The following is a 20,502-nucleotide window of genomic DNA, read 5'->3' as shown; positions in this document are numbered from 1 at the left end:
ATTGACACTGGAAGCAAATGCATAAATAACTCTGATATTTGTCAGCCTTTTGTGCTAGATGAACAGATGCCCAGAAATGTATGTTAAAAAGCAAATACAATCAAACAGGGGAAATAAAAGGAGCTTCCAACCCAAGATATGGTCTAATTTCATCATCACAACACACTGAATGGCAGTTTCATGAGGGATCATTTTTGTGTTCTGTTATGCACCCAGGAACAACATGTAGTGTTGCAGTACTGTTCTCAAGATAAGATTACAAGAGAGAAAAAAAAAGAAAAGCTTTAGTGATTGATCAAATTATGGCAAAATTCCAAAGCCTGTTATAGAGCAAGGAATTGTTATTTTGGCCTTAAACGGCACTAGTGAACAGAAGATGCAATCAGTAATTTAATCAGTCTTTGGAAAGAAGAATAATGTGTGTTGTGTGTAACCAGCAGGACAACAAATAAACTCCTTGCTGACTAACACGAAGTCAGTGGTTACTGAAAATATTTTTTTTAAAAAAGCCTCAAATATTGCATTGCAATAACAGTCAGGAATAATTCTTTGTTTTCAATACATGAAATAGCTAACTCAATATCAAATGCCTGGGGTTTTCTCTATTGGCTGAAAAGGTCTTTCATGTTTGTAAAATAATACTCATGTTTGTCTTGGCCTCCTGTACTTCTTTCTTTAGGTTTGTTCTTTTTCAGTTAACTGACACACACTACTGCCAAGACCAAATGAAAAAAAAAATCAAAAAACCCAAAAGTGGCTCATTACCTCCCTGGTTCATTAATGAGCTAAAAGTTGATGATATGCATGTATTTAATCAACAGTGATTATAATTTAGAAGTGGTTCTCTACCATCATGAAATTTAGTGTAAGACCACCTCAAATTTCAACCAGAAACACAAGTCAGCCATCAATATATTAAAGAGCCATCTATCAGCGACTCATTTGATTAGCCAACCTTCTTCAGTTATTGGCATTTTTTTCCTTTTTTTTATTATTGAAAAGTACTTCATTTCACCTTTTCATTTTTTGGTCAACACTACAACTATCTGTCTTCAAGAGGGTTAAAAGAATTCTCCTGAAATTCAGGTCACAGTTTGATTCATGAACAGCTGCTGAGGACTAATCTTCCTAGGATGGGAACATTGGCAAATTGGCTTGAACAGGCAAATCCATGTCCCACCAGACCCCAGCTGCCCTGTGTGGGGATGAGTTTACATACATGCTCTACCACATGTCCAGCAAAGAAGAGACAAAAAGTTTAGAGGTGCATCCCCTCCATCGCCTCAGAGAATGACTGGTTTTGGAAAGGTGCCATGGCCTGCCTGGGGGTGACAATCCCTTTGCTTTGTCTCTGCTGAAGTCCACAGGGGCGCAGGTGCAGGTGGCAGGGGACATGCTGCCCAACTCGACGGAGCGCGCAGTGACCATCTCAGGCACTCCTGACGCCATTATCCAGTGTGTGAAACAGATCTGTGTGGTGATGCTGGAGGTGAGTGGCTGCTTGGCTTGTCACCTTCGCTCGGGAGGTGCTCAAACACAGTATTAATAATTTTCAATTGCCGCACGTTCCCCTACCCTTCATGTGCCAGGAATTTCCAGAGGGCTCTGTTAGACTGTGCCCTTCCTGGTGTTTGGCTTCCTCTCACAGCAGGGATTAGCAATCAAAGACCAGGGCTGTCCTGACATTGTCAAACAACACCAGGTCCAGCACGGAGCTGCAGCCATTCTGAGAGACATGAATGTTCATTCAGATGCAGAATAGAGAAGGAAACAACTTCTTTTAAATAGATATAACTCTGACTAGTCAGGACTTTCCTTAGTGTCAGGTCATTGCATAAGGCCAGAATGTTTCATTTTCATGGCAGTGTTTTTAGCTCTTAGATTAAATGATACAAAATAATTTACACAAAAATCCCCTTGTTGAAAAGACCCATAATTTCATGCAAGTACATTCCTCAACTGAATGGAAATCAGAAAAAAAAACCCAAACTATTTTAACTAGTAACTTTTGACAATGAACATGAAACATGTCTGCTTTTATCTCATTTTACACTGGAAAATTTTCTGTGTTTTTTGGGTTTAGTTTGCTTTCTATGTAAGTCTAGTCAAGGGCTGTCTCATAATGATCTCTGACATCCCACTGTTTTGTTATTCTTTAAAGAGAGGAGAAACAATGGAGTGTCTGAGACAGCACTTCAGCTATTGGCTGCTCAGAAGTATGCAATGCATCAAAATGACATAGGGCCTTTATATCAAAATGTCATACAGACTAAACGCAAATGAAAGCATAACATAATAAATCCCCAGAGTTTTACTGGGGAAAACTGACTCTTCCATCAGTTTTTGCTGGACTGCAGTGAGGAAGGGAATTCTGTATAAAAATTCAAGAGAATAGAAGTTAATAATCAGAAATAATTTTAGTTGGTTAAAAATGTAGTACATGAAGGCAATAGTTATCAGCTCTGTGACTACAGACTGTAGTCTATTGTCTAAGTGACATTGGTGGAATAAATAGTAATTTGGTAAAGAAGATGAAAGAAGTCACTTCTTAAAATCAAAGTCCCAGTCATGTTTTCCCATAGGTAGATCCACTTTTTAAATAGCCAGTTTTCCCTTAAGAGTACTCAATTTTAGCACTAGGCAAATAGCAAGCAGCACAAAGAAGACACTGGCTTAACTGCAATTTGCTGCTTTAAGAACACATATGTGCTCTAGTTTGCAGCACATATTTAATTTGTCAACAAGCACCTTCATTGACATGCAGTAACTAATTATAAGATACAAATTAATGGAGATAAAAATTGTTGTCCCCTTCCCTAGTTGTAGTCAACACACTGAAATCAGTGTGCCATTCTTTTAGGTGTTCCACAGTCAGCTTGAAGGCTTTTTCACAGACACATGCTCCTGTTCTATTTATGATGAGAAAGTTATCCTCAGTCATGAATTTTCCCCCTGGTCCTTGTCTTGGGCTGCAGGGAACAGGTCCCCTTTTGAAACATTACCGAGGTCATGATTATATCCTGCTGAAGGTGTGAAGGTTTTTCTCCAGCCTTCCAGCTCAGTCAGACAAAAGGCAGAGTCAGGCTGGTCATTTGCAATGGAACAGCTAACTTAATTGAGTTGGTAAAACAGGAAACCTTGATGTGTAGCAGTGTGGAAGAGACTGATAAGCAGGAGATGTGCTTTCTGTTAGCAAAGAGAGAGGACAGGCTGGACCTTCCAAAACACTGACAAATTTCAAAGTTGTGCCCATTTCCTGAAATGCCATGACATGCTTAATGAAGCTTCATAACTTCATCTGATGGGCAGTAATGAAACCACAAGTATCAGCACTGTCTGTTTTGGCTGTGCAGTTGGGTCCTCGATTCTTCCCCTCAAAGCCCACACAGGAGGCCTCTTGCATGCTTTTGATCTGGTGGGGTGGAGGGCAGGGTGGGCTGGGGTGGCAGGGTTAGCTGCATGCTCTATTGTCTGAGCTGACCCAGATAAAGAGTGATTTTATTAATACAATATCTGCTTCATTCTGCAATTTAATTGCTTTGTGTTTTTGTCTGCAGTCCCCACCCAAAGGTGCCACCATCCCCTACCGTCCCAAACCTGCCTCTGCACCTATCATTTTTGCAGGTGGCCAGGTAAGAGCAGACACCATTTTGGCTTCAGCTGGAAACCACACCGTCTTGGCCCAACCTCAGCCAGCGCCTGTTAGTTTTCAACTTTTACTCTTTCTTGCCTGGTATAGTATTGATGTGCTTTGTCTACTCTGTATGCTTACAATTTGCAGGACAGGAGAACACTGCATTGCAAACTTGATGGAAAATTGTGATGACTGGTATTTTACCATGGTTTAAAATTGACTTCTGTTGTTAAGAAACGTTTGCCCTTCTATAAATTGAGAGGTGTCCAAATCAGATACTTGTAGAGTGGGACAAGTCTGTTTATCATAGGGGTCGATTTTTTGACTCTTCACTTGCACCTCCACTGGCAGTGTAAGAAGTTTTGTCAATTTTCAGAGATGATGAAACATGATGATGAAAAGTGTAATTTTTCTCTGACAGTTTTCAAATATTTTGAGACTAAGTAATGCATTTTTCAGTAAAAATTTACACACACATAATTTCTACTGCTGTAGTCTCTTGGGACCAAGTAGCAATGGGGTTCTGAGGTTGCAGGAACTACACACATGCAAGTGTAGACCTTCCCAACCCTGCCATGTGACAGTCTGATTGGTAACATAAGAACAGGATGCCTGTTTCTTTAGCATGCAAGGAAGTTTTGATGATTTCCCCCTTCATCTTAAGCTTTATCAATCAAGGTTCTTATAGGGGGAGCCCCTTATAGCGAGCTGGACTCTGGAATGACAGTCAGAAGAGCTCCGGCATGGCAGACAACAGAAGGCTTGATCAGAAGGCTCACATCTTTGAGAGTTTATTCAAGATAGATTAACAGACAGTTCTCATAGCTCATAGTAGAAGTAGTTAGTTCCTATTACATCAGTAGATCTAGATCTGACTAACTCTCACGCAGTAATTACCACACCTTTTATGCACTCTTACATCTAACATGCTACCACGTAATTGGTTAACCAATTCACCTTACATACACCACAGCCTTTCATTGGTCACAAGCTACCACACATACTCCAGGTAGCTCTGTACTCTTTAAGGTAGAACTCCAAACAGCTTTCCTTAAGGGTTGCACTCACACTCACCCCTACAGGTTCTCATCTGCCTTTAAAAACCCATGTGCCATGGGATTCTTCATGTCTTTTGGTAATGCTCTGAAATGAGTCTGCAACATGCAGTTGGGACATAGGAGTTTCTCTGCCATCATCCATTGCAGGAGGAATGCAGCTTTAGTCACTGATGAGCCAGTGATGAACACAGCTGATGTACTCTAAAAACACCATGGGATACCCACAAGGGCACCTATACAGCCACCAGGTTACGAGCAGTGGTGGAGCAGTGAGATGCTGCAAGCCCTGTCCAACTCAAGGGGAAATTGATCCCCTAAACCCAACCTAAAGGAAGGCAGCCCTCTCTCTACTCAGGATTTACATATAGAAAGCTTCTCTGGAAATAAGGCACTAGTACCCAGCCAAATCTTTTCCACAAGGTGATGTCACGGCCCCTTTCTAAGCAGTTACCCAGTTACTCACCTGCATGGTGGAATATCTGCAGGCAGGTCCCACCTCCCATCCCATCTGCCCATCCCAGGTTGTCACCCTGTCACAGGGTGTGAACTGCTGTGACAGCAGCCCTAGACACCATGTCCCAGTCCAGGCAATTTAGAAGTCATATGAAAAGCTGGACATGGGGTTCCTGGTGGGGGCCAGGGGGCAAGGTGGTGCTGGTATTGTTAGTATGACAACCCATGCCACCACAACCTGCTGGTATATGAGGAAGCTCCTGCACCTCTCAAGCATACACCAAAACTCCATTGCTTCTGACGGGCCCTTATCACGAGCTTTCTCGGAATTTTTTTGTCTCAGAGGTTTACCTTCTACTCCAGAACAATACATTGTGATGTATATCCAGAATTTCATAACCTGGATGTAGTAGCTTTCATCACGTTCAAACCTGCCACTCTTAGTTGTCTTCAGAATAAGAAATCTACTTCCTTAGTGACCAAAGTTGAATTGAAATTTAAAATAATTTGCCAGTTATTGATCAATAACTGAAAGTTCAGAATAATTTACTTCATATATGTAAGTTTACACTGCAGTGCTTTCCTTTAAGAAATATGTGTATGTATATGCAGCAGCCCATTCTACCAGTATTGTAATTGCCACTGTCTTCAAAGACTGTCTCTCTATATGACAACTCAAAGGTATTGGAACTGTTTGCTAGAGTGCTCTGAGCAGTTTCTATAAATAATCGAAAGTGTACTACTTTCAGGTCTAATAGCTCTTGTCATCTTCAGTTTTATCAGTTGAAAAAACATTCTCAGTTTACTAATGCAACCTTGTTGATGTGAGAAAGAGTGTAAGAGACCCACTCTTTCTCTGTGCTTTGAGTTTCTGTGTGCTCTGGCTAAGCAGACTTCTCAATAAAATGCCTAAGGTGTGTTTGGTCATCAATATGGAAAGATACTTTAACCATGTTTCATTAAGTGGAAATTAACACTGAAAGTAAAATTTTATCAGCACTGTTAATTACATTCAACCTTTTAGAAGGTTGAATGTACACTTTTAGAAGTTATTTTTCTATTCTAAATTACACCATGGCTATCTTGAAAGGTTTTTGTTTCTTTAATACTTGCATATCAAGCAACATGAGCAAAACAAATGTTTCGTTTTCCTTAACAAATTTGGGTTCTTCCACTTTTAAGTATTGCTTTTAATTCTCTTGTGCTTCTTTGATACTGTATGGCATAACAAAACTAAAAGGAAACTGAACACTGCTCTGCTCTGCCCCTTTACCAATACTTAGCATATGCAATGCTCACTGGAAATTTCTTCCCAGTGCACTAGGTTGGTGTTTAGATGGGTACTCACAGGGTTCTGCTTTGCCTTACATCTCATAGCCGTTTTGTGGTTTAAGTTGAGAAGACCGGGTCATCCCTGCTGTTATTTCCATCAGTAGGAAAGTTGCCCTTGACTTTGATGGAAGCAGATCCATAGCTCATGGCTCAGTGAAACGTTAAAGGACAAATGTCTTGGTAGCCTCTTCCAGGCATGTGCTTACCATGTCTCAGCCCCGGAAGCTGTGGTTCCCCTGCCAAGAGGAAAAGCTGTCAAAGACTTTTTTCTCAACCTAAATCAATCAAATGACATTTTGGGAGCCTAAGGAATTCTTTTTTAACTGGGAAATAAGATTCAAGACCCGTCTTGTCCATGCTGATTTGATGGTTTTCATTGACAATCAAGCAGCCAAGTAAACCTAGTCCGAGTGCTGAATGTAGTTTTTGTTATTTCTCCAGTTTGTTTGCTTCCTGATATGCATACATGGAAGTATGAGGAAGTGGAATGATAAGATAAGGTGTGACTTCTCTTACATTCACTGGGGATCTCTTTGTGAGGGGTTCTTGCTGGTTTGCAGACCACACCTTGGGAAACAGCCATGTGAAAGAGATTCTCTCGGCTGGGTTTGAAGTAAAGTTGAGACCAGAAAGGACTCTTGTGATGCAACACAGAGGCTCAGACATGAAAGTGTGGTTTCCAAACCCACTATTTGCTCATGGACCCAGCGCCATTTCCAGCTGTAGACTCCCTGAGGCTGCTCCTGTGCTTGGCTAAGCCCAGAGTCCCCACTCAGATTGTCCTCATTTGGTCAGACACCTAAACCATTTTGCTTGCTTGAACATATGCTTCCTTTAGACCCACTGATGGCAGTGATCACCTGTTTTGGTGAACTGGAATCTTTTCTTGTGATATATAAACCCTCAGTGATGGCAGTCCCCCATAGATGCATGTTTGCCCATGAGCAAATACGTTTGCCCATGAGCATTCCACTGAGTCCCACATTTCTGTCTGAAAACTGCTCAGGTGCATAATGTTTGCCAGATTATGGGCTGGCTTTATACCTAATTTAAAAACTAAACGAAATGTTTCTTCTCCAGAAGGGAAATTCTGCAGCAGCAATGTGCATCACAGAGTTGAGACAATAAAGGTTTTAATATCCAAACTCCATTAAATGAATCGTTTGATCATTTGCAGAGGATTCACTACTTTCTAAGAGGTCTTTTGTCAAATAAGCATTTTACAAACTAAGTTAATCAGCTCTGTTCCTGTTTATAATTCTCATACTACAAATATTTATATGTTATAATTTGTACTTCTGCTTTCCTGCCTGTCTGAGCAACAGCACATTAATTTTTTTCTGATAGGCCATTTCTTTCAGACACGATAGAAAATCATAAACACTCTAGTTTGTAGGCCACTACAGAGGGTTGAGGAGAACCATCAGGAGAGACAAAGTGCTGTGCTAAGTGGTGCCAGGCATGCTATTGTATCCCTCCTCACTCACATGCTTCTTTTTCCGCTCAGCTCACCCCAGTGCTTCCAGAACTGATGCCAGAGACTACCCCTCATGCACTGATCGTTCTGTGCAGAGTGGCTGGATTTGGAGGGAGGACCTTTGGCTTTTATAAGACCACCATGCTGAGGGTCTCCATGATGCTCCTATCTCCACACTGGCATGCTGTCCCTGTGCCCAGGCAGTGCAGGATGGGCTGCCATCCAGAACATTGCTCTCCTACCCACTGGCATGGCAGCCTGGGGTGCAAGCCCTGTGAGGTGCTCCAGGGCAAGTGTTTGCTGGCACTCAGCATCTGTGGCTTTTGATAAGGAGGCGAGATGGCTCAGAGCTGACTGGCATGTGTCCCTGCACACACATGGCAGTCAGGAGCTGGATGGCAAGGCAGAGCATCCCTGGGACAGGCCTGCCCCCTCCTCATTGTGCCCCTTGCTGCTTCGGCATCAGCATCTCCCTGTGCATTGTGTGTTCCTGGGCAGATGGAGTAGCAGGGAGGGAAAGTGGCCACCCCCTGTGCTTCTTGATGCCCTCAGTGTCCTCAGTTCTGCTCCTGGCAGACAGAGCTGGACTAAAAGGAGGTCCTGAGGGCCAAGGTTATCAGAGCTAAGGCAGTGGCACTTGGCACCCTCTGCATCCCAAGGGTACGCAGGCAGCCTGACAGACACCTTTCTGTTCTGTGCCAAGAGTTATCAAGCAGCACAAGACAATTAAACTTCACTCAGTGTTCAAAGCAATGCAGGTGGCATTTGCCTGAGGGGCCAGGAGAGGCTTTTCTGATAAGAACAAGAATGCTGCTTGTCCCACCTGACTAACCTGTGTCTTAACTGTGCTTGTTGTTTTCAGGCGTTCACGATTCAGGGGCAATATGCCATCCCTCATCCAGACGTGAGTCCAGCACATGTAAATTACTCCCTTTTTGTTCCTCTTCCTCTTATTTGTTCTGGGCAGCATTTGCTTTCTACAGTTAGCAGTAAAGACACGGCCTGAGGACACCTTTCCTGAACAACACACTATAGCCAAGTGTTAACTCAGCTGCATCTCTTATCTTGAGTAATAATTGCTAGAAAGTACAATGGCCCAGGAACAAATGACAGTTATATTGATCTTTTTTGCATGTGATATATTTGAGTTCTTTTAATATGTAATTCTACAGTAATTAGTTAATATTAACAATAGCCATTACATGTAATAACAGTAGAGATGTCATTTATAACCAGTTTTGAGGTTTTTTTCTCTATGGTAGATTAGAATGAATGATTAAACCTTCTTTTTCAATATAATTTTAATTAATCCAGTTTTAGAACACATAAGATGGTTTCTCTGCTCTGAAATAATTCCATTTGATTGGTTAGTTCTAATTTCCCATCCTGCCCTGCAGTTGACCAAGCTTCACCAGTTGGCTATGCAGCATCCCCCCTTTACTCCCCTTGGGCAGACCACCCCTGGTTTCCCTGGTACGTACCCATGACCCCCTGGGGATGTCCTTCTTAACAGCTTTGTTTCCCATGGTCATTACATCATTTTAATAATAAATGTGGTCAATGACCATTAATCCTTCTGTTTTTATACATTAATCTCTCTTCTTCCCTCCCATACCTCTGTTACAGTTCCTTTCATCATTACTAAAACATGCTTTGTTTGTTATTTTTATTAATCACAACTGCTTCATTTGTGCCATTGGCTAAAAGCCCTGAGTTTCTTTTGTTCAGTCCTTGTAAAGTTATTATGGACCATACAGTATGTACCAGTTGGTTACAAGTAAAGTACTTGGACTTGGGCATGCTCCTTGTCCAGTTTTTTTGGTAATATAGTTCAGAAAAAAGCAAACATGGGAAAACAGTATGTGTTCATGGTACAGAAATACCAGTTAAAGAAATTTTGGCATGCTGAAACTTGAATTCCTGTAGAGCCAAATGTCTTAAGAGCATCTGCAGTCATCACTGTTGGGACAAGTGCCTCACCTCCTACTCGATAATACAGATATAGCTACAAAATGCAATGGAAATTTAGTTAAGGACTGCAGATTTGTTCCATACTTAATAAAGTTGAGGCTGAAGTCTTCATTCAGGAGTGAGAAGTCACTTAACCCTGCAAATAAACACTTTGACTGTGCTTCACAACACACATGCTTGGCATCTAAAAACTTCACAGAACAGAAGCACATATGTACTGGTACCTGCTTTGTATGGCAAATAACATTTTATCACATACATCAAATTCTGTGAGCAACTTGTTTGGTATTACTGTAAAATGTAAAATAAGCATATGCAACTCCTAATTGAATGTAAAACTCAGTAAAATGTGGGTCACTTTTTGGTATTTATTTTCCACAATTTCTAGTTGGAAATGAGTATTTTTGGCATGTCTTTACAGATAATACAATAAACACCAAGAAAAGAGAAAATAAAAGAAAGATACATAACATCCAAAATGCACTTTTGTTCCTTTGTGATGTATCTGATAAAATACAAGTAATACTAAATTGCCTTTCCTAGTTTTGTATTTTCCCTATTGTTGTCATTAACATGCTGCTCCCTAATCTTTTCCCGGTTATATTCGTGAGATATATGTTTCTGTAATGTTACTGTGTGTTAGAGCAGTAATTCCATTTTTCCTGAGGATTTTCCTTTTGTCCACCCAATTTACAAACAAATGTATGCAGCTTAGAGTATTTTGTCCATTTCCCTTCCCAAATTACCCTTCCCAACATTTCTTTAGCAACTAATCCCACATATAATTTCCAAATTTTCCTAGGTTAATTTCCTTGTCCTTATTTTAATTTGTTATTTATTTTTCATATATGTGTATTTTGTTCTGCTAGTTGTTCATTTGACATTCACCTTAATTTTCCATATTCTAGAACTCCTGGTAGACAGGTCAAATTTCAGCCATCAATTGATGTGTTTAGAACAAACTTTGAAGACTATTTTTATTTCTAGAAGCTTTTTATGACCCTATGGAATCTCGTGTGACATTTGTTGCTTTGGTGGGTTAAAGGTTAATTAAAAAAGACTCATTTAAAGTTAGTCCAGCCCTCTGAGTTTTGCATCCTTTGCTTTCTTCACTGTCTCACTAGCACTTCTCTATTTTTCTTTGCTCCTCTCTTTTCTTTTTTTTCTCTCCTTCTTTCTGTATGTTTTCTTCTTTAAAATTTCATTTGTTGTGTCTTGCCCTTCTTGCAAACAGCTGGCGTAACATTTTCCCTCTGTCCCCTGAATAGGACTGGATGCCACTACTTCAACCAGTTCCCATGAACTTACTATTCCCAATGATGTAAGTGGACCAATAGTCCGTATCTCTTTCTCTTCTCTTGCTCCTCTGCCACCAGAGGGAAACCCCCTCATCTTTGGCTGCTCTGTAAACACGAGCCTCCAGAATGAACTGTACAGCCTTTAGTCTGTTGGGGAGGGGATGCAGGGGTTAGTGAAACGCCGGATGGAAGCAGCAGAAGTGACTGTCCCCTCTCATGTCAGGTCTCCAGCAGTGCTGGGTTAGTTGCCTGATGGTGCTGGTGCCGCAGTGCATCACCAGCGTCATCAAAGTCTGCTGCTTTCTTAGAGGAGTTCCCAAAATTCATCTCTCAGTTGGTAGCAGCACGGATGGTCTCAGCAGAAGGGCTACAGTGGGTGGAAGAACATGCAGCCCTGTGTGCTGTGTGTTGGGCTAGTGTCCTCTGTGACAGGGGGTGGGAAGCTTCCACTGCAATGGCTTGGGTGTTGCCAGTCCCCACTGCACCTGCACTTACCCAAGATGGTATTTTTCCTCAGCAAAAAAAGCTGCTTCGGTTAGGTAAATGTCCAGTATAAAGGGTTATTTGAAAAACAAGGCCTAGAAACCCTTCTGCTGCAGCTACTGGGCTGACTGTGATCGACAGGCACAGTGTCCATGAGCAACATGGTGCTGAATCTTGAAACAGCTACTTAAAATGCCCAACTGATATTGCTGCGTGTCACATAAAATGCCTTTCCCTATTATTCAATTTCATTGCAAACAGGGTTGGAGGGTTTTTTCAGTTTTCATTGCAAATGAGCCACTTGGAAAATGGAAGTTTTCCCCTCCAGTAAAAAAAGCTTTCAAGCCTGAGTGAGAACACAAATAGCAATTATATTACTTAAGAGATACTTACAATATTGTGCAAGCCCTATTAAACTCAGTGGCAATGATTTACAGTAAGAAAAAGATACAGAATAACAAAGAAGTGAAAGTGTGAGTGCTGTGATTTCATAATCTTTCTGTTACTTAAAAGATGCCCTGCTGATTTATCAGTACCTGCTTTACAACCCAATTTATTGTATGTTGAGAATTTTATAGAAGCACCCTGTTTTATCCTTAACAGCACAGGTATTTTAATCTTGCTTTCAGGCAGATGTTGTTCTTGCCAACAGAGATATAAACCGAAGGTCACTCTTTTGACTTCACTTCATTTGGGGTTCATAGCAGAGAAAGAAAATGAGTAAGTTGTGCTTGGGTCCTATAGTGCAGCTGAAAATTAAAAAACCCCATCAGTTTCTCATCCAGAAGGTGTGAATGCCTCGGCTCAGCACTGTCAGTGCAAAGCAAACACACATCCGCATGTTGCTTCTCATAGAAGATTTTTCTGGCTACACAGTGTGTCTTGCTGTCGTTACTAAAGGAGCAAAGCCAAGGCCAGAATGGGGTTAGGCTTAGAAACAGCCTGCAGGGGCTGTGCAGGTGGTGAGAGGAAGTTCTGATGTTCGTATGGTGTCACGGTATGCATTACAGGACCAAGGGGTGTCAGTGCTGCCCACCAGTGCTCTGTGTGTACACACCTGGTGTTGCAGTGCCAGCACAGAGGGGAGAACGTGCTCTCATGTCCTGTTGGACATTGGGAACTGCTTCAGAATTTTGCAGGGGCAAAAGCTGTGCATTTCCCCAAGGCGTTTGCTCTGTCTGTGCCCCAAGCTGTCAGACGTGGCTGTCCTTGGGCTGCAGCAGCAAGAGGGTATGTCCCCTGGTGTCTCCCAGTGTAACCATGTGTACTGATATCCCGTGCCCCCATCACAGCTGCAGTAGAGCTGCTCTCCAGGCAGCTTAGTGCCAAAGATTTATTTCTTTGTATCAGAAATGGTGTGGCCAGGCGGACTAGGGCAGTGATTGGCCCCCTGTACTCATCACTGGTGAGGCCACACCTCAAATCCTGTGTTCAGTTTTGCACCCTTTAGTTCAGGAAAGTCATTGAGGGTCTGGAGCATGTCCAGAGAAGGGTAATGAAGCTGGTGAAGGATCTGAGCACAAGCCCCGTGAGGAGCTGCTGAGGAAGCTGAGGCTGTGTAGTCTGGAGAGAGGAGACTCAGGAGGCACTTCATTGCTCTCTGCAACTATTTTAAAGGATGGTGTAGCCAAATGGGGATCAGTCTCTTCTCCCAAGTAAGAAATTATAGGAAAAGAGGAAGTGACCTCAGGTTGTTCCAGAGGAGGTTTATATTGGATATTAGGAAAAAATTCTCCACTGAAAGGGTGGTCAGACATTGGAACAGGCTGCCCAGGGAAGTGGGGGAATCACCATCCCTGGAAGTGTTCAAAAAGCCAAAAGAGGGAGATCAGGGCAACAGCAGTTGTGCAGCAAAGCCTGCGTGGGTAATTTGACTTTGCTTTCCCAGTAAGCATCTCCTAGTCCCAGTTTTTATAGACAGGCCATCAGTGTGGTACAGTGGTTATTTATCTTATTGAAGGTGAAGGAAGGGGCAGACCCTGGCATGGAGCTGCAGTACAGCCCTCCCTGCCCCACCTCCAGGGACCCATGTGCTGCACAAGTCCCACATCTTTCTTATCATATGTGCTTACTTGTGCAAAACTCCAGCACACATAAGAACATGAAACTTGCAAATATCTACATGTTTTGCAGCTACCAGAGAAGTCAGTGTATATCTACATGGGCTACAACATACTTTTTAAAGCCAAGATAATGGTAAGCACATAAAGCCAAAGCCTCAGTGAGAATAAGGAGCTGAGAGTTAGCCTAGTCTACAGCAAATACATATTAATAGCTATTTACAAATTACATAGCTTCAGATTAAAATAAATTCTCTTCATTCCCTCTGGCATTAAGGCAGTGACAGAAGTTTTTTTTCTGTTGATTAATAATTCCTGTAACAACATTATGCTGCTTTCTTCATACAATATGCAGACAATTGCAGCTAATATGTTGCTCAATAACAAAGACATTCTGAAGAATAAAAAAAGAAGTTTTTTACAGGAGATTATTTTCTACATGCTAAAAGCTAAGGCTTCCTCTCCAAATAATGATTTCAGAAGATTTGCCTTTCTAGGTTTTTTCATTACTTTTGCGTAACTTCTCTTGGTCCCTCTCAGAAGTCACTTTGATCTTTACATAGTATCTCCTCTTGCTCATCAAAACCTCTTACAGGGGCATTTGGTTGTCTTCCTGCCCTTGCTGGGATCTTGTCAGTCCTTCCACTGCTGCCCAAGTTACACAAGATAAGTGTATTTCACCTAAATGCCAGAATAAAGTGGTGTTAACAGTGGCAGGTCCTTAAAATAACAGAAGAAATGGCATTCCTGGATGTAGGGGACCAGCACAGATAACAGATATCTTCAGAATTCGTGATTCAATTCCCCAAAATGCCCGTTGAGAGTAAATGAACAAACCAATAATAATTAAAAAATCTGTCTCATTAAAAATTTGGCAAATTTTGCATATATATGGAAACGACAGTCAGGAACAAGTAACAGGAAAGCAACTTATGCCACAGAAAGCACCAAGAAATTTTAAGAAAGCTACAAACCTGATCAGTACTCCATAGAAACAGAAATGCCAATCCATCCAAGTTGAATGTGGCATACTTGAAGAACTGCCTTTATTTTCTCCTGGTGTCTTAAATACTTCCCTGCAAATGCCAAAGGGGGACCCACATGTGCAAAGTGTTCTCAGAACAGCCCACAGTGATATCCAGTATCAGCTTCCTGTGATGCTCCAGGGGGATCCATGTGGCACTGCCTATTCCACTAGCAGTCACTGGGGGACTGAGCTCTCATCTTTGCAGATCTCCCCAGTCCGTTGCCTGCAGTGGGGAGAATCAGCACAAGCCAATAAGAACATAAGGGCAGCATCCAACCCTAGCTGTAACTTCAAGCAAGGCCACCCAGTGCCAACATGTTATGGGAAAAATGCACCTTGTTCTCCCTATAGCTCTCTTCTAGAAAAGTTCTGAGGACAAGTGTCACCTTCTTATAAAACTAAGATGCTGGCTAAGTCCATCCCTGGCTCAGGAATTTTCCAGTTGTATGAGAGGATTTAAAGTCAATGGTTAGGTGAAGACTTAATAATTCTGGGAAAGATCCTGCAGTAGTATAAATCAGAGCACTCCTACTGAAGGTAAGGGATTTCTGGATTCAACCTCAGTAAATCTACCTTACTACTGACAGCTTTCCATGTAGTAGAGAAATAATGCTCAGAGTAAAAATACAGAATTAACCAGACTCTGTCAATTGGCAGTGTTTATGAGGATAGTTTTTTACATTTTTTATGTTTGCACATGGCCTGGTTTGCGTCTCCCTTTAATCTAAGCAAACAGCTTTGAATTCCTCAAGTAGACATGTCCAGATGAACTCAGGAATCAGTAGAATGATTTTGCAGACTTAGTATCTATCAGAAGCAAAGTAAGACCATTTATGGTGCAAGGCACTGTTTGGCATTAAAAGTAATTTCCCCCAGAACCACCTACTGCTCACTTTAGGGAATGGGATGGAAACTGGTGCTGGGTCCTCAGTAAATTGAAATGCATACAAATATGCAGCAACAAATATTGAGTTATAAAACCCAGTAAGTAATAAAAAGACTCATTTCTGAGCATGTGTTCTCAGTTTTCTATATTCCTTCTTGTGTAGTCTGTGAAATTATTATATTCCAGATTTTGCATTATCCTAGCAAGGAAAGTGACATTTTGTATCATTATTATTGTGTTGTTTTTATGAGGTACAGAGTATTTAAGCATCTTTTTCCAGGCCCAGCTGTACATGTGTAAAGAACTACAATAAAATCTCAGGAGATTATTTTTCCCTATAGAGTACCATGCCTCAGACTTTCTAATGAAAAACCCACAAAAAAACCAGCTCAAACCTGACAGTAAGAAAGTCTGTATCTTTCTGAAAAGTCATTGAAGAGTCTCACTGATGATGCTTAACTAATGCAGAGGCTTTGCCAAAGCAAATGGACTTCTCTGTTGGCAGAGGAGAACCAAGAGAAACCAGGTGTACCTGTGGACAGGTGTGGTCAACCCCTCTACTCCAGAGAGCAGATACCAGCTTGCAAAGGCTAGTTCTTGGCCTTTTTTGCAAGCACTATATTATAAGAAAAAAAAGGGATTTTTTTTACCAGTATTTAAAAAGGAAGTGATCTCCATGGCACTTCTTGTGGTAATCAATGTTCTGCAGTATTGGCCTGTTATTATTACACTCTGTCTGTGGAAAGTTACATATATATATATTTAGGATTTACATATACCATTATGGAGAATTTTTAAAAAAATGGAAGAGAAGGACCTGAACCAGAGAAGGCATAGCATATTGGGATAAACTGTCGGCATCAAAAGTTTCAGAGGAATCACAGTAGAATTTTGAGTCCCACTCATTAAGAGTCCAGACTCTTGACTCAGTCTGGGTTGCAGTGGTACCAGTAGAACTTTCCCAAAAATCAGAGTAAAGCTAGAAAAAGGCAAAAAGGAGAACCTGTGTTGTACTGTTGGTTGGTTTAGAGTTCTTTTGGCAAGAGGAGAAATTGAAGGTGAGGGAAGACAGATGGAAATGGTATTAGAGAAAGTGGAAAGGGGGCCATTTTTACCTGGTGCTCACAGTCCAAGAAGGAGGGTACCTCAGCTGAAATTCTGAGTTGTGCAAGCAAAGATGATACTTATACACAACCACAAGCAAGCTCTGCAGGTCACTGTCATGGCTCTTGGGCAGCAAAAGGAGAAAAAGTTCAAAAACAAATTGTCAGACACATGGCCTATGGAGCAGAGATACAGCTGCTGCTCAGGTGCCTTAAGTGGGAATTTTGGATACAAGTGGAAATTTTGTTTTATATCTCACACTGGTTCTATCTTCTTTTTTGTAAAGGTGTGCTACTGCCACAGTGGTAGACAGGCTGCTGGACTAGGTGCACATCTGATCTGAGCTGTTCACTCATGTCTTGAGAAAGTTAAAATACATATGCATATGCATGTACATATATTGTGTGGATGTACATATGTGCATATTATGTATATTTATAATATATGTATTCACAGAATCACAAACTGGGTCAAGTTGGAAGGGACCACAGTGGGACATCTAGTTCAACCCCCTGCTCGAGCAGGGTCATCCTAGAGCACATAGTACAGAGTTGTGTCCAGGCAGTTATTGCTATCTCTGGTAAGGGAAACTCCACAGCCTCTCCATCACCCACACAATAAAGAAGTTCCTGTTTTTGTCCAGGTGCATCCGTTTCTGCCCATTGCCTCTTGTCCTATTGTTTGACACCACTGAAAAGAGCCTGGGTCCATCGCCTTCACACCCTCCTTTCAGGTACTTAGAGAAATTGATGAGGTCCCCTCTCAGTTGTTTCTTCTCAAGGCTGAACAGGCTTAGATCCCTCAGCCTTTCCTCATAAGAGAGCTGCTCCAGTCCCTTAATGATCTTCATGGCTGGACCTGCTCCAGGATCTCCATGTCTCTCCTGTCCTGAGGAACGCAGAACTGGACACAGCTCTCCAGATGTGGCCTCATCAAGGCTGAGTGGAGGGGTAGGATCACCTCCCTCAACCTGCTGGCAATGCAGCAGGTCCTAATGCAGCCCAGGACACCATTGGCCTTCTTGGCCACAAGGACACGCTGCTGGCTCATGGAGAGCTTGTCCACCAGGACCCCCAGGTCCTTCCCTGCAGAGCTGCTTTCCGGCAGGTTGGCCCGCAGTCTGTGCTGGTGATGGGGGTTGCTCCTCTCCAGGTGCAGGACCCTGTATTTGCCTTCGTTGAATTTCAGAAGGTTCCTCTCTGCCCATCTCTCCAAGGTGTTGCGGTCCTTCTGAAGGGCTGCACAGCACACTGGGGTATCAGCCACTCCTCATAGCTTTATGTTGTCAGTGAACTTGCTGAGGAGGCATCTGCCCCTTCATCCAAGTCACTGGTGAATAAGTTAAACAGCAATGGGCTCAGTATCGAACCCTGGGGGACACCACTGGTGTCAGGCCTCCAGTTAGACCCTGTGCCACTGACTACTCTGTTAGTAAATACAGTGTTATACTATAGTGTGTAGTAAGCTTGGTAAATCCTATAGTAGGTTTGGCTCCTCTCCCACATGGGCCAGAGATAGATCTTTGGATGCAATTTGACATGGTTTTATCTCAAAGCAAGGCTAAGCAGGTGTTTTTATGTAAAACCAAATGTCCATGGTCTGATTGATCAAAGTTCTGTAGATGAAAACTAGTCCCTTGAACTTCAAGTACACATCAGCTCTGGAATATTCAGATACTGCACAAATTTCAGTGTAAGTAACATGTAATGGGAAAGGCACCCCAGAGAGAGCCCCAGCACTACTGTCTTTCCTGCATGGCAAATGGAGTAGTGTATTCTGCATGAGCTGCAGGTCATGTCACAGCTTGCAGAGTGTGTTCAAGCCGCCTGTTGTCACAGCAACAAAGGATGACTTTGGAAAGCTTCAGACCAAAGGTTGCCAAACCTCTCTGACAGATGCTTGCATCACCAATATCCTGGACTGGTCTGGACTGAATCCTCACTCCCTAACTCAGTCAGCTAGGAGATTGCAAATTCTTTGCACTGACCCACCTGGGTTACAAATTGGGGGTCACTGGAGGACCCCCAGCACATACAAGTAGCAGCTTCCTGAAATAACCTGGCAAGTGCCTTCTCTGTGCTCTGGTTGCACTCCTCCCCTGTGTCACCTTCACTACCTGCAGGCCATGGAGGTCAGTGAGACTGAGGCATAGGAAGCGGAGGCTTAGGGATCCTGGTGCTGCCAAAAGCTGGCCAATGCAGGCACATTTGTATGCGCACACAGGCTAGAGGCTTCCTGGCGAAGCTCAGGTAGTCCTCTGCACTGGCATGGGCAGTCACAAACTAAGACAGGTCCTCTGTATAAGGACAGGGAGCTCAGTGAGGCCCTCCTGTTGTAACAGGATGGGAAATCCCATGTGTATTTCCTGCCACCCCATTTCCCCCTCCCTCATGGTTGCTCCTTCTGTGCTTGGTCTTTGTTTCAGCTACCTGGGTACCCACTTTGGCTTTCTGTTTGTCCCTGAGTGTGAAGCAAGGATTGCATTGGATGTTTTTTCTTTTGACAGAATCTGTTTCTAGCAAGTTACTTCAAGTACTACAGTACCAGAAAGGGGAACAGGTCAGGGCATGAAGCAGCAGGAAGGGTGGGAGGGGAAAGCAATCTCTGCATCTTGGTACATCCTTCTGCAAAACTGGCAACATCATTCCATCATCAACAGAGATGTAGAGCCAAGTTTCCTACCCATTCTGGCCACTGCTGAGCTTCTCAGCACTCGTTCCTCCTTAATACAGAACACCCCTCCCTTCTCACCCTTACGGAATCTAAAACATCTCAGCCTCAGCTGTGGGCTCCCTGCCCACTTGCTCTTGAGGGCTCGAGGAGCAACAGCCTGGTACACATGTGCGCACACACACAGCTCAGGAACAGTTTTAGTCCCAAAATATGAGTTTTGGCAAGTTTCTGTAAAGGAAAGCAGACAAATTTCAGTCTCTTCCTATGCCTGCTTCTGCCTGCAGTTACAGAGCTGTAAATCCCACTGACTTTAATCACACAGTACCTAGCCAAGCAAGAACCACACATGTCCAGAGACGTCTAGGAATAGCAGGACACTGGAAAGGTGCAGAGCTACCTTTGACAGCTTTGGATGGTCAGCCTGACTTACAGCTGTGTTCTTGGCTTGTTGCTGCCACTGGCAAGTCAGGCTGGGCTGTATTTTCTTTTCCTCAGCATCAAGGCATGTTGTCATTTTCTGTCATGGAAGACAGCGAAATAGTCTGGTGCTGAGTTCGTAATAACCACATAGCAGCAGAACTGGATCTAGAGGTCACAGAGCCGTAGAGGCAACAGAGACTGCACCAGTTCTCCCCTCCAAACAGCACAGCAAAAATCCGTTTTGCTACTGAGTTTTTCATAAGCATGGTTTTAGCACTACTACAGATTGCAGTTAAGTGGTTTTTGCTTGTGTCTGTGGCACTAATCTCAGTCTTTGTCCCACTCCAGTTAATAGGCTGCATTATTGGCAGACAAGGCAGTAAGATAAATGAAATCAGGCAGATGTCAGGAGCACAGATCAAGATTGCTAATGCCACAGAAGGCTCCGCAGAACGACAAGTTACAATCACAGGATCCCCTGCAAACATCAGCTTAGCACAGTACCTCATTAATGCAAGGTAAGTTTGCTCTGTAAGTGATCATGCTTCTGCGAGATTGCTCTGTCTGCTCTCCAGCAAATGTCTGTCCTGGCTAGATCCAGAAAGTTGCTTCGCAGTGTCCATTTT

General features: G+C 42.7%; 1 protein-coding gene across 13 annotated transcripts in view; it reads left to right on the top strand.

Annotated features, from left to right (window-relative positions):
* LOC139671172 (poly(rC)-binding protein 3-like) overlaps positions 1-20,502 on the top strand; it is a 511,988-nt gene that overhangs the window by 471,271 nt on the left and 20,215 nt on the right. For 8 of the 13 annotated variants that reach the window (XM_071553569.1, XM_071553567.1, XM_071553568.1 and 5 more), the window contains 6 exons: positions 1,361-1,489; positions 3,558-3,701; positions 8,817-8,873; positions 9,352-9,427; positions 11,194-11,246; positions 20,225-20,394. In XM_071553569.1, the coding sequence (XP_071409670.1) occupies positions 1,361-1,489; positions 3,558-3,701; positions 8,817-8,873; positions 9,352-9,427; positions 11,194-11,246; positions 20,225-20,394 (629 nt within the window). The remainder of the gene's footprint in view (positions 1-1,360; positions 1,490-3,557; positions 3,702-8,816; positions 8,874-9,351; positions 9,428-11,193; positions 11,247-20,224; positions 20,395-20,502) is intronic. The other 5 variants (XM_071553575.1, XM_071553577.1, XM_071553578.1 and 2 more) reach the window with 4 other exon arrangements.

This window comes from Pithys albifrons, chromosome 4, assembly GCF_047495875.1.
Source record: "Pithys albifrons albifrons isolate INPA30051 chromosome 4, PitAlb_v1, whole genome shotgun sequence".
NCBI classification, from domain to species: domain Eukaryota; kingdom Metazoa; phylum Chordata; class Aves; order Passeriformes; family Thamnophilidae; genus Pithys; species Pithys albifrons.
The sequence above is the reverse complement of the archived record's forward strand: the minus strand, read 5'-3'. Positions and strand labels throughout refer to the sequence as shown.